Source organism: Thunnus thynnus, chromosome 17 (assembly GCF_963924715.1).
Source record: "Thunnus thynnus chromosome 17, fThuThy2.1, whole genome shotgun sequence".
Taxonomy (NCBI): Eukaryota; Metazoa; Chordata; class Actinopteri; order Scombriformes; family Scombridae; genus Thunnus; species Thunnus thynnus.
Genome location: NC_089533.1, coordinates 22,180,305 through 22,194,970, shown reverse-complemented (window position 1 = coordinate 22,194,970; position 14,666 = coordinate 22,180,305). Strand labels below are relative to the sequence as shown.

The 14,666-nt window shown below is 38.6% G+C and overlaps 1 protein-coding gene across 1 annotated transcript; it reads left to right on the top strand.

The window, feature by feature from the left end:
- The first annotated feature begins 11,034 nt into the window (after positions 1 to 11,034).
- kdelr3 (KDEL endoplasmic reticulum protein retention receptor 3) lies at positions 11,035 to 14,569 on the top strand. The gene is made up of 5 exons (XM_067616359.1): positions 11,035 to 11,443; positions 11,911 to 12,011; positions 12,356 to 12,514; positions 12,819 to 13,071; positions 13,618 to 14,569. Exons 1-5 carry the CDS (start codon positions 11,353 to 11,355, stop codon positions 13,659 to 13,661), a joined length of 648 nt encoding a protein of 215 aa, XP_067472460.1. The 5' UTR covers positions 11,035 to 11,352; the 3' UTR covers positions 13,662 to 14,569.
- The last annotated feature ends 97 nt before the right edge of the window (positions 14,570 to 14,666 follow it).

The window sequence follows — 14,666 nt, the reverse complement described above, 5'->3', positions numbered from 1 at the left end:
GCTTAAGCTTAAAAACCTTGCTTGAGGACGATCTTGAATCCTAAATGACATAAACAAAGCTCAAGTTTTGTTCTTATTACATAAAACTGTCCAAAAATCAAAAAGAAAAGAAAATCTTGTCACATATGCTTTCTATCATAATACCTATAATGTAAAGCAGATAATAAAACCAAGTTGAATATTGCAGTAGGTTGTAGTAGCCATTTATTTTTTTACATACTTGTATATAATATATGCAGAATATTTCTGTGTTAGAGTTATGACATTTGCTCGACTCGATTTTCTAATGAATCCACTAACAGATGTCTGTGTAGGTCAAAACATGGTTTATTAGATGTACTTTTCCAATTCTTCAAAACATAAATGTTTATTTTTCCTCATGTAGATTGCCTTTAACCCACTGCTCTAAAATATTGCTTTTACCACATCTAACTGATCATGTCAAGAATGAAATTGCTGAAATTGACTTATGCTGAAAAAGCAAATTGTGACTTTTAGTTCTTCAGTTTTTTTAGATTGCCCTTTTTTCATGTCATGGTGTCACTGACGGTGCATTTCATATCATTTCAAGTTAATGAATACACTCTGTCTAAGGTCATTTCACATAATCAAGAGGAGAAAATCTATATATCTTTGGAAAATAATGTTTCTTTCCAATGACACTCACACAGGCATATCTGTATATACTTTATGTGAGAATGTGATCTGTCTCCACACAGGTGTCCTTCCAACCAACAACACAGCTGTAAAATAACTTCTGAGCTGCATCTACAAAAGGAAGAAGCAACCAACCAACAATCCATGATCTGTGACGTTTCCCTTTAGGAGCAAAAGGTTTATAAACCTCTGATGAACAGAAGGTCTGGGGAAGCGGAGCGCCCGTACTGATGTGTTACAGCAGAGATGAGACTCACACAGTACAAACCAGTTAATGGTCACCAGGTAAAACTGGGGACTTTTACTGAAGCCAGTTTCCATAGGAACACATTTCCTGTGGCATTTGGGGGACGGAGTAAAGTGGAGAGAGTCACCAGAGACACAGTGGTGTAGAGGAGCTAGTATACTGTATTAAGTGCTCTTATAACATGAGTCAGAGAGGGAGGAAGAGACGGGATGAGAGAAGGGGTGTAAGGGCAGCAATGCAACATCTACATTTGATTTTAAGTAGATTTTTAATGAGGTGGGACAGATGACAACTGAGACTTTTTTGATCCATGTTACTGAGTCAGAACATAAATGAGTGTAAGAAATATGTTGTCTGTTTTAACTTTGAGGAATTTAGTCTAAAAGCATTTTCAAATTGCATTGGTGTTCAGCTTTATTTAATTTCCTAATTTGTCATTAAGACTCGACAATGAGATGATTTCACAGATTTTTACACAGTTTACATTTCCGTAACCTATATTTTTGATTTTATTTAGTTTTTCTTTTTAAGGATTTGCTTCTTGGGTAAATTGCATAACTTCACATTTTTCATTTTATAGACTAAACAATGAATATATTGACTGAAGAAAAAATCGTCGGACTAATTGGTATAAAAATAATCATTCATTGCAGCCGTACTGTATTTGTGTATGAACTGTACATATATGTGCATGTATTTGCCCATCCCCTATCAATGTAGCCTTATTGTGCACACTTGTGTAAGACTTCACAGTGCTGTTGAAGTGTTTCACTGGATATCTGCATCACTAACTCCCCCCTAATCTCATAAATCACAGACTGAGTCAGTCATAATCTTGCAAACTGAAATAAGAAAGGTAGAGTCATCCTGTAACAAGCGACTTCCTGGAGATTTCCTGACTGTTAATCCCAAAAGAGGGACAGAGAGAAATACAAAGACAAGCAGGTTGGGTGGAGAGAGTGAGATTAAGATAGAGAAGTGTCCCCTAAGCTTTTGGTAAATCGCCTCTGATAAGACATACTCTTACATCTGCCACAAAAAGAAATTATACATCTAGTGTGAGTACCACAGCTTTATGCCCAGATATGGCCCAGCAGATGCGACATCTAATGGAGCAATTATGCAAAGTGGTCTGAGTCATTTTCCATCATATGCTGGTCATAACTGGTAATTAAAAGAGGAAATTGGCTTTACTGTCTATAAAAGGACTGTATGAAATCACCAGATGCATTCAAAGCTAAATTATGTAGCCTAGACATATGTTTGGTTTCTGCCTAAAATAATAATAACATTAAATCTGACTGTTAAGATGATTGTTTAAAACCACTGGCATGAAAAGCACAGAATAATATTGTTGCATAAATTAAGTCTATTAAGAGAAATACATATTTGCTTAAAATTTGTGATGTAAATTACACTCTCACAATAGTGATTCATGCTGAGACTTTGTGTTGGGATAATGGGACTGAAGCCAACTGTTCTCTCCCACTATTAAGTAAACTTCTGTTTGATGTGCTTTTTCACATTCAGTTATTATTAACAGACACATTGATACTCTCATATGATTCATGTTCATCTGATTCTAATTAAAATGATTTTTTGAGTCAGTCATTCCACTGAACAGGTTCACTTCACTTCCTTCTTTTATCCTTTGCTTGTACTATGTGAAAATGAATCAATAAATACCCTTGTTTCACCTCTGCTTGTCACGAGCCAACCCACAGAGAAGCAGTCAGTCGTGCAAAGAATTATTCCCGTGCTGCCATCACATCAGACAACCTCCATATTGGCTGCATTTCAAATGTTTTTCCTCCACATTGTCTTATTTTGATCTTTGCAAAACATATTATACATATTTCCCAGTTCATGTGATAGATCAGTCCAACTGTAACTGATCCACTGACAGTTTTAAAAGGAAAAATCTATGGACATAGATCTCTATATGGACAAACATCTTTGTTCTACTTTCCCACCTGCAGACCTGAATGATCTGACCCTGAACGTGTCCCTGAATGTTTGTTTGTTACTAGTCAGACAAACAGAGAGAGGCCACCACAATTACAGCTGATCATCAGCAGGTCAATAAGTAGTCTATTGACTGTCTACAGTTGGTCATCCAATATCATACCTATTAACCTGCAGCTACACATCATAGCAACTGGTTTTTCAAAGTATTACCAGTGTTATCAGCCTTTGAATTGTTTTTTTTTTTTTATCTTAACAGTCCTGGTTGATGCTGTTTTCCTGACTGGTCCTGAAAAGTCCATTAGAGCTGTCTGAGTAAAAGACAGGACTGAGTCAGAGTTATGTAGCAATGATCCCCTTAACAATGAATTGCATCTTCATACGGACTAAAACACACCACTTTTTATCAAGGTTCCTTTATGATAGCATAGATTTGCATATTGGATGTTTTGCATTGCACTCTTTATATTCTCTGTGCACAAAAAACATAAGACTAATCTACGAAACAGTCCAGCAAATCAAATCACATCTGTTTTCATTTGATCAACAGGTGCAACATCTCCTTGAGGTTCATTCTATACCTGCTTTGTCTTAATATGTTTCCAGGTGATGCTTTAGTTTGAGCCTCACTAGTGCCATAGAGATTTACATATGACGAAGTACTATGACTGTTAGCTTGATCATACACGACACAGCATTTTCCATGATGCCCAAGCTATAGTCTGTATGACGCAGTGCTTATTTTGCAAGAGTGTACTGTCTGTAGGAAAAACTAGAGCTGCTTTTAATGTCTACTATCTGCAGTACAAAGCTGTCAAATGACTTTATTTAACAAATAAAAAACTTAATCTATCAAATGATTATTGTACACATGTCCTGATAATGAAATACTATTTGAAAATGGATCATAAATGATACTCACGCTGCAAGTTAGTTGTTGTTTTCTGTCACTTTGTTGTAATTTGAATTCCTTGTGTGCCACCACTTCACTTCTCAAAATCCCACTTTCACTGTCCAGGACAAAGGTGCCACATCCTTAGATTTCTGTGGTCTGTGATCCCTTCTTTCATTCTTCCACTCTTTTAGTTTCTTCTTTTAGTTTCTTCCTCATCGCTTATTCATTGTTTTATCCCTGTTTGTTCCTTTTAATCCTTTATTGTCCTCCGCTGCCTCCTTTGCTGACTATAATCCTGTCTGTGTGCTCTCTCCTGTGTGTACTCACACACCCCGGGCTGAAAATGCTGTGTCAATCTCCCCTCTGCAGAGCATGGGTTCTGAAGGGAGGGAGAGAGGGAGGGATGGATGGAGGAGAGGAGAGGAGAGAGGAGAGGAGAGGAGAGGGCAGGAGAGGAAAAAGAAGAGAAACAAGAGGAGATAAGACTAAAGGGGGGCTGCCACTCTGTCTAAGCATGTGTAGGTGTTGAATAATGCCTGATGTGTCCATGTAAGTGAACGAGAACATGTTTGAGTCATGATTTCTAGGCTAACTCTCTTCGGGGAACAACAGAGATGATACAGTAACAGGTGGGAGACGAGGAAAACATGGGGGCTTGAAAATGAAGTGGTTGAGTTTCCATCATAGTTGTGCATAGTAAAACTGTGCATCACAATGACGAATACAATAACAGAGCTATCAATTAGCCTGTAAACATTTACTTTTACTCCCTCACAACTGTGCCGTGGATGGTCTCCAGCCTCTTATTGCTGACTGTCAACACATTTTACTCCTTCATTGCAATCAAAACTTGAGAGCTCTGCTCAGGTACATTAAAGGTTTACATCAACACACACAGGGCAGAAAACGCTGGTTTTAACTGTTCAAGCAGTGCAGCAGCAGTTTCTCTGCCCTGCGAATGACTGAGACTTTAAACCACAACTTTGGCCATTAGACTGAACAGTTGTTGAACATGTGTCAGTGCTGGAATATTAGAGACAGTAGAGAGATGACAGGAAATGAGGGGAGGGAAAGAGATGAGGAATGACATGCAACAAAGATCCCCAGCCTGATGCAAACCAGACACAACTTGTAGTGATCAGTAATGTCAGATAGTAGCCTAAAAGAAAGCAAATAGAAACAAACATCATCACTAAGATGTATGTAATCAAAAGTTAGTTGTGAGGATATGCTCCTGTCAGTGTCCTGTTATGTGTTAACATGTAAGAAGTATTCTAATATTATAATGATGTAATGTTATGCCAGGTGCCTTTAGATTTAAAGATTTTATTCTAATATAAGCTAGTTTAAATTTAGACAGCGTATTAAGTTTTATGAGTGACTTTCTTTCTTGTTGCTGAATGAATTATGTTTCTTTCTACCTTTGATGTAACCACTTAGTTTGTAAGTTAGTGTATAGTGTCTGAAGAACAGGACAAGCGGACCTCAAACTACTTCAACAATCTCAGAATAACCATAATTTCTACATGCAGTATCCAGATGACTCCATGAAATATGAATTGAGCAAAACAGTTTCTAAGGTAACCATCCACCCCCCCTCCCCTCTCCTCCTGCCCTCATCCACAGCTCCCCATTAGCCCCCTCATCACGCTCTCCTTCGTTCGCTCTCCCTTCTAGTTGTAAATTATAGAGCAGGGGGGTTCTTCTTTTCAAAACCTCTTCCTCTGAATAGGGATGTGGGTGTGCATCTGCCCATATGCCAAATTCACAGAGGAGGAACGCGGGGGTAGATGGAGACACAGCACTGTAAATAGCAGCAACGGTGAGGTAAACAGAAGACAGCGAAACTTAGCGCTTCTGGGGAAAACAGGTACACCGAGAATGAAACAACACTTTTAAAAGGAAGCCTGTTAGAGTTCTGCTGCTGAGGGTGACGTGACAAGAAGTGTTCAATGGTCAATCAAACATGACAAGGACTGTGTGAGGAGGACACTGGTGTCTAAATCAGGGCAGCTTTAGCTTTTCAAACAAATAAACAAACAAACAAACACACACATAAAGAAAGAAAGTAAAGAAACAATATAAACCAAGGATTGTGGCCACAGGTCAGACTGCCAAAAGTGATGTAAGATGTGGTGATGTTATTGACCATTAGTTGAAGTTAAGAGTGGAGAAAACTTCTGGGAAATATTAGAAGCATACTTTATCTTGTTCTTGAAAACTGGTTTGAAAGACTAGATATAAAAAAAATATAGAGAGAGAGATGTTTGTTCCCAACCATAAATGGAAAATCCACTGTATATGTCTGCTTTCCACTGAATATGGTCGTTTTTGTCGTCTTTCAATTGATATTGTATTTATAAGACAGATCTTTACCTTTTTATTGCTGTTAAGATTTGATCTATTCTTACAGAACACAGGCTTAGAAAACTGTAGCAATGCACAAGCTTTAAAATGAAGCTCCAGGTGGTTAATGTGAACACTGTATGACTGAGAAAGTGATGATAACTATTAATTATCTTGAGTCTCATTTAAAAGATAATCACAGCTTTCAGTGTCTGCGCTCACAGCTGAGGTGTGTGTGTTGGCCACAGAGCGTTGGGTTTGAGCTGAGTCAGACACTAACTAACTAGGGTACCATTAAACTGTCTGCGTGTGACGGGAGAGACGGGAGGAGATTGAGGGTCGCAGACAGTCCAGCATCTGAGAGGAGGAGGAGATGACCAGGCAGACAGACTCCTCAGGGCAGACCGGACTGTGTGTATTTATAAATAGCTACTAATCAGGCCTGGGTGTCAGATTAGTTCCCATAACCTTTTGCTTAGCACACACTCATTACTGTAGCCTACAGGTCAACCCTGTCCAGAGGATGTCCTCTACAGTACATTTGCTGCCCTGGTCCACCCTCATCCATATGCTTGTCTGGAATAAATCACACATTAAGGAATAAGAAAAGCATAATTTTACAGCACACATTGTAAATTCGTGTCTCCCTCTTCCTTATACCAACAACTTTTCCCTCTCTGTGTCTGATCTATCCGTTTGTGTACCAGAAAAGATGAACACTTCTGTTGGAGAATAATGTTCAAACTGAGCAACCCAGTGACCAATAAAGGAAGCAGGGTCTCAACTAAGTGCTTCAGGGGTGCATAGAGGAGCTGTGTGCTCTCCGTTGGTGTGTTGTGCCCCCTCAGTTCTCTGCACCACCGCAGATACACTCTAAGTAGGCTGAAAGCAGTTCCTATGTCATCTCAGCTGATTTTACTGCATCAAACATGAGAGTAGGATGCTGGGGAGCAGGATGTGTGTGTGTGTGACGCCAGAATTCTGCCGCAATTTGTGGATTAAGAGGGAGGACAAAGGAGGAGGAGGAGGAGAAGGAGGGATTCGATAGGAAGGGAGACATCGAAAGATGAGAAAGGAGGGAGAGCGGTTTTAGGTTTTGACAGTGATTCAGAGAGCAGAATTAGGAGGAAAAGGAGGTAGGTGGAGGGGAAGTGTCATAAGACGGTGAGGACAGAGAGGGTGGAGAGTATTTTAAAACACTGAAAGTATAATGCTACAAGTCTTGATTGGATGAAAGTCCCTCAAGGTTTTGCTGTGGGATACAGATTCTTTTAGCATCACAGATCAATGTTTGGTTTGCAAACATGTGACACTGCCTGACTGTATGACTGACATTTTAAAAAAGTAGTAGTCCTGTTATGTTCGACAAAAACTTTTACATTTATTCTAAAGACTCATCTCAGTTCTCAATTAAATTAGAAGAAGACAAATAGAAACAGTTCATCACACAGCTGGAGATAGCTGTGTGGGATATCTGCAATCTGTCACATCATCTACTGTGAAACACGATTACCAATGCAATCCACTAATTTCATCAGTTTGGATGATTTCAAGATAATCTGATGACTTAACTGCAATTTTGCATTTAATTACATTTCATTAAGCCTGTATCCATTTAATGCGATCTCAGCCTGAAGATATGTAAATATTAGTTAATGATTCATGTAGAACATCCGCTAAAGACGATTAAGGAGATAGGAAAGGTAAGGCAGCTTATTTGTAAAGCATTTTTTGTACAGAAATTCATTTCATAGTGTTTGATTGAACACAATGAAACTGTTAAATAGGAAATATGAAATAAAACATTTAAACAGGATAATGATGAGTGTTTAGTTAGTGTAAAAGTTTTTATATGGATTTATATGTGGTCAGATAGGTAGATAGATAAATACGCTAAAAGGATTCAATATTTCTCCCTCAGAATGTTATTTCTGGCAGTGTGGAGAGGGCTTTGACACAACATTTAGACCTTAATGTTGAGAATAAAGCTTAATTTTACAGGTTTGTAATTTTCTCACAGTTTCCTCAGAAGTAATGGGAACAAACTACACTCATCTGATACTAACTACAGGGACAATAAGGATTTCAAAAAGTTTTCTATCATTTAGATTAAAAGAAACACAACTTGCAGAAAATACAATTGAACATGGGTGGGGAATGGGGTCTTCCACTCATGACCTCAGCATTTCCAAAATCCTTATCCTAACTTCTGTCTGTCCTGAGATCCAGAACAAAGTGTTATGGAGACACAGCCTTCCCTCTCTATCGCTGCCCCAAAACTGTGGGATCCTCTTTCTCCCACCATCCGATTCTCCCCCATACTGAGATCTGTAAGACTCATAAAACACACTTCTACTCATTAATGCCTCTTAACCAGCTCAAGTATTTCTCCTGAAGTCTCTGTAGGTCTGTGTTGCCACTATAGGTTCTGTGTGACCATGTGCTTTACTATCATTATTATCATTATCATCATTTTTATTTATCATCACTCTGATTTTTTTTCTTTTTCTTATCTTCTATTGTGTTTGTTTCTTTCTTTTGTGTTCCTCTGTGTGTGCCTTAAAGCACTTTGGATCAGCTGTCTTGTTTGTAAAGTGCTATATTAATAAAGTTTATCTGAGTTGAGTTGATTAGCACTCAGTCTTATCAAGAGGAGGTCCATGTGGGATTTTCAGTTCCTAACAGCCAGCAGCATGTCGCCATCTGCTGTCTCAGTAAGGGTGCACTTCTTGAGGATAGTCTACAAATGAGCCATGCAGTCGTTCTTCCAGTTTATATTAAGTTAGCTACAGCAAGTCAAGCAACACCAGAAATGACATGTTTTTGCCTTCCAGAGAAAACTGAACCATCTTTCAAAACAACAAATCCCCTGACAGTTAAACATGTATATTAATCAATTAAACCTGTGATGAAAAATAACACTGAAACAGGTGAATTTTGCATTTAATCAGGTTAAACTCAATGGAAGTGTGCATAATACACCCATGAGTAATAAAACAAGGAACTGTGGCCACACTCATTTGGGTTCCTGTGCACATAAGCATTATGGGTAATGAGAAAGTGGACAAACTAGCCGAAAGAGCCAAAAAAAGAAAACATAGACACCACAATTAAACTTTCAGAATCAGAGGGAAAGGGTATTGCATGGAAGAAAATCAATAAAGAGGCAACAGCACTGGGATCAGAAGATAAGAGGAAGACAACTACATGAAATACAAAATAGAGTATTGAGAGAAATAGGGGAGGAAATAGAAGAGAGGAGGTAGTGATGACCAGACTAAGAATAGGACACAGTAACCTGAACAGGACTCTCCACATTATAGGGGAGCATCAAACTGGACTTTGTGAACATTGTCAGGTACCAGAAACAGTAGAACATTTAACTGCAAAAAACATACCTCAGAAAGAAAGGACATGATGGAGGGAATGAGATCATGGCTGACAGGAGCAGGTTTGAAGGGCAAATTGGAGTGTGGTGGAAGTGGACAAGGCAGGAAGTGTCTGGTCAGATGTCTTATGGATTGACATCTGGATTGATAGTAAAAATCTGACAAACCAGACACTGTAGGAGTTGACTGACTCCAGAAGATGGCAGTAATGCAACACCAATGATGCAAGTGGCAGTTAAACCCCAAAGAAGAAAGAAGGGGAGAAAAAAGAAGAAGAAGGGGAAGGAAGAGGAGGAGGAAGTGAGCATGTTGTTTTTTCTTTAATTTAGAAAACACATGTACATTAACAGTAGGAACAACTCAAAACTTTCCATACCAGGGGTATATATACAAAGTTAGAAGAAAAGAAGAAAGAAAAGAAAGAAAAAGTCATACAAATTCAAAATAATGTATCATAAGTCTATAGGAAATTTATCAAAAACATGATTAGTTTTATCTTTTTCCTTCTCATGACATTCAAAAATATATAAATGTCTTTATCCTGAAATTAGATTGTTTGTCCAGTTTTCCTTATACAATGCTGAACATCCACCCAAAATATTCTGTATACATACAATGATAAAACAAATGATAGATTGTTTCTTCTTCTAATTCACAGAAATTGAAAGTATATTCAATATTAACTAAGGAAACTCCAACTAGCCAAATTTCTGCCAATTAATTTCTCCATAAAGCGAAGCCCGAAAGAATCTTTCTGGATGCAGAGCTACAGCTTGTATGTAACTCCTGATGTATTTATTTGAGCATTTATTCTTGGTGATCTCAACTTCTCCACAGAATATATCACTACTGAATGGATCGATCATTGAACCTCGATTACTGAACCAGAATTCAGAGGAATTCATTATAAGTTAGTAATTGACCATCAGCATTAACAAGCTGTTTAACCAATACAATATCACTGTTAACCCATTGTCCATAATATAGTCATTTATTTCTATATTAAATATTCTTGCTATTCCAAATGTAGCAATTAGTTGGTGAAAAATTCTGTTTGTTAATCAGTTTCCAGGCCAGCAGAGCTTCTTTATGAACATTTAATAACTTTACAGGTAACTTATCAATTTTATAATCACATTTAAGCAGAAATTTAACTCCACCCTTAAACTAAATACATATTTAGGTAAGGTATTCCAAATGTTTTCCTCTTCTTTAATCAAATTAGTAAACCATTTCACTCTGAAAGTATTATTTAACGTTTCAAAGCTTCTTAAGTAATGACATTAGTTCCTCCAAATTAAATTAGATAAAATCTCTCCAATGATAAGGACACATCAGCTTTAGCTCAGCTTCAGATAGCAGAACTCTACCATTCAATGAAAGATCTCTTATCAGCCACATGTTGAACTTCTGCATTATTTGTTCAGTTACAGGGCTGCAGTTTGAAGGATGTGTGTGTGTTGCTTAATGCGAGTTTTACTGTGAATACAGTGAACCGGACATTACTCTGACGCTGCGTAACTTGACGCTGGTTCCTGCAGTCTGAGCTGACAGCCACGTCACCTCCTCTGAACCAACTTTGCTCTCGGACCTTTGCACATACACACACACAGCTGAGCCTGTGAGCGGAATAGAAAGACATCTCATCCGTCACGTCCATGCGTTGAGATAACGAGCCAAGTCTGGAGTTTACCCTGCAGCTGTTTATCTCGTCATTTTATTTATTTTTTTGCACGCAAACAGTGTGCGTTTGGTCGTTGAACAGCCCCGTCCCGCCGCCTGCAGACGTGTCAGGTCTTTAAGGAGTTGTATCAAAGTTTTGTTTTTTTAATATTTTGTTGAACATAAACAATATGAACGTCTTTCGTCTGGCCGGTGACGTGTCACATCTGGTGGCGATCATCATCCTGTTACTGAAGATATGGAGGTCCAAATCCTGTGCTGGTAGGCAGACTCTGGCTTCTGTGTTTACTGCAGACTGTTATGATTGCACAGCCTCCTTATAATTATATGCATGCGGTTCTATAGATGGAGCATTGACGCAGTGCGCAAATACAGTGTGATACATAACAAAAGATGTGAGTCAAGTACATTAAGGAGGGTATTTGCATGATGCTGATAGTTCTACAAGAGTGGAAGCTACGTGGCAATGTTAACAAAGCAATCTGCTGTCTGCCCCACCTACAGTCATATACAGCAGCCTGCATCTTTAAATCAAACTGAATCTACAGTGCAGTTGTCTTCTTGGATACTTTTTCTGTTAATTCGTAAAATTGGGGAAAACATAACAACTTCTGCACATTTCTGTAATCTGTCCTGGACCAAATATTGGCCTATACGTCTGCTGGGATAATTTACTACACAATTTAAATCTGCATCTCTAAACTGTTGTAACTTTTATGTCCCTCCAGGCATCTCTGGGAAGTCTCAGGTGCTGTTTGCACTTGTGTTCACCACCAGATACCTTGACTTATTCACTGTCTTCATTTCTCCTTACAACACAGTCATGAAGGTAAGTGTGTACATCCAGACTCTCACACACACACACGGTTACACACATACTGTGACACACAAACTAACCTCAATTAAAACACAAACTGATCTTAGTGGAGCTCATGCTGAGAATAATTACAATTTCACCAAACTACAACAAAAATAGACAACATGTTGTCCTCAGATGTTGTCTGTGGTGCACACAGCAGCTCATATAGGTTCTATCCAGGTGCATACACACGGTATAACTATGCAAGGCAGGCAGCATTCAGTTAGACCTGCAAAGCAGCCGCTGATGGGTTGCATGTCTTACTAACAGTGTTTCAGTGGACGTTCATAATCACTATTGTAATCTTCTCACAGGTGGTGTTCCTAGCTCTGTCCTATGCCACCGTCTATATGATCTACATGCGCTTCAGGAACAGTTACGACTCAGAGAACGACTCATTCCGCGTGGAGTTCCTGTTGGTGCCAGTCATCGGGCTTTCCTTCCTGGAGCACTATGCTTTCACCCCAATGGAGGTAAACTACTACTGGCCTACTTCTGATGGCCTCTGCAGCCAAGAATACAATGACATGATCCAGTTAAATTTCATACATTTGTGTCCAAGTGTAGAAAAACTTAAAAACGCTTATATCTAAAGATCACTGAGGACTAAAATGCAGCTTGAGGTTTTTACAATCAGTTTAAGTTACCTTTGGTTTTTAATGTTGCATATATAGATCACCCAAACACAACACTTCTTTTGATGTCCTTTTAACACTTTGGCTTACAAGTGTCATTTCAATAAAACTTACTTGTTTCCATCCCACTGATTCCACCCAGATCCTGTGGACCTTCTCCATCTTCCTGGAGGCGGTGGCCATAATGCCACAACTCTTCATGATCACCAAGACTGGCGAGGCAGAATCCATCACCACCCACTACCTGTTCTTCCTCGGCCTCTACCGAGCCCTCTACATAGCCAACTGGGTGTGGCGTTACCACACCGAGGGCTTCTTTGACCAGATTGCTGTGGTGTCTGGCGTTGTGCAGACCATCTTCTACTGCGACTTCTTCTACCTTTACTTCACAAGGGGTGAGTTGAGACTATTGGCTGATGGTTGAAGAGATGTTGTCATTATTGTTATGTTATAGTCCTAATCCATAGAGCTGTAACTAACAGGTATTTTGACTTTTCTTGAATAACTGATCAATCACTTCATCTATGGAAGATCAAAAATAATGACGAATGCTTACTAGACGTTATAAGAGTCCAAACCTTTGTGCCAAAAAACCCAAACTAATATTTTTAATAAGAAACCAAAGAAGTTAAGATAAACTTAGTATATATGAACCAGCAAATGTTTGGTATTTTTCAGTGACAAATGACCAAGACAATGAATTAGTAATAAAAACTACAGTATAACCGATTAATTCACTGTGCTAAACTAGTCAGACAACTGAGCTGTGTGTTGTGATTAAAAGAAAAAATAATTGTATTCTTTATTGTCTATTGTGAGATTCAATCCTACTTTTCCAGTTGAGGAGGATGTAAAGTTTGGTGTCACTCACCTGGTAAACAAAGGAGTGGCAAAAATTGAGCCAAACTCTCTTCTTTTGTCCCTCTTTGTCCCGTCCGCAGTTCTTCGAGGGAATGCAAAGATGAGCCTGCCGATGCCCGTTTAAAGCGTGTCTCCACTGTGCCTGCTACAGTTCAGCATCTGAACACAGACCTGCCCTTCAACTGTACATGTCTTTAGCAATGGGACTTATGGTCTGACGTCATTCTATAGACCGAAACTAGCGCACCTCTAGAAATTGAATTTCTGTTTGATTGGTACTTTGTGTGTGAGTCTGTGTATTTTCAAGTGTGTGTATGCATGTGTGTGCATACATACGCTGTTGTGGTTGAAAGTCTGTGATGTATGTTTGGGTTTTTTTCTCCATAAGATGCAAAGGTGACACTGGAAATGTGTCCCTGATGTGCATATGGAGCTTAAATTCATGCATCTAAGCAACACTGCGGAAACTGTTTGTCTTTATTTTTCCTTTAATGTGCCGAGAGAGACTGTGGAAACAGCTGAATGCAGTTTGTGACATTTATTTTGTTTAATACAAGCTGTTAGAATGTCGAATCCACAGAAATGTAAATGAGGTTGGCTGTAGTATTTCTGTACAGCACTCAGGTAGATCATAGCTTTAGTTTCCACACGGTACAGTTAGAGATACAGAGTGCCCAGAGTTTCGTGTCAAAGGTTTCTACACTTTATCCAGTCACCATTGTGTGTTTGAGTCTTGCCCAATGATTTACATTTGTAAAATTGTACTCTCTAATCTTCCACAATTTTTTTCCTCTTTGGTTCTGTAGTGTTAGACACTCCCCGGATAGCTTACTGTATTATGTGCAAACGTTTTTCCCTTATTGCCAAGTATGTTACTTTTATGTATTTCTTCTCAATTGTAGGCTTTTCTATTTCAATGTATTTCTATTTCATGGGAGAAAAAAGGGCTAAACATTTTGTCTTGTCATAAATGAAGCCAAAGAAAGAATAACTGCTGCAACGTTTCAGTAAAACATGTTTTTGAAGTTGTCACCTTGACCAAACTGTCTTGTTTTGTCAGGGATAAAAATAGGAAAATATCATTAGAGAAATTAGAATTTTTATAACACATGAACTTGTTTTTGACACT

Bases quoted from the DNA above. Each gene is read 5' to 3' on its own strand.
- kdelr3 (XM_067616359.1), top strand. From the start codon at position 11,353: ATGAACGTCTTTCGTCTGGCCGGTGACGTGTCACATCTGGTGGCGATC. The intron at 12,012-12,355 runs GTAAGTGTGTAC...ATCTTCTCACAG, and splicing joins CTTACAACACAGTCATGAAG to GTGGTGTTCCTAGCTCTGTC. The intron at 12,515-12,818 runs GTAAACTACTAC...GATTCCACCCAG, and splicing joins ATGCTTTCACCCCAATGGAG to ATCCTGTGGACCTTCTCCAT.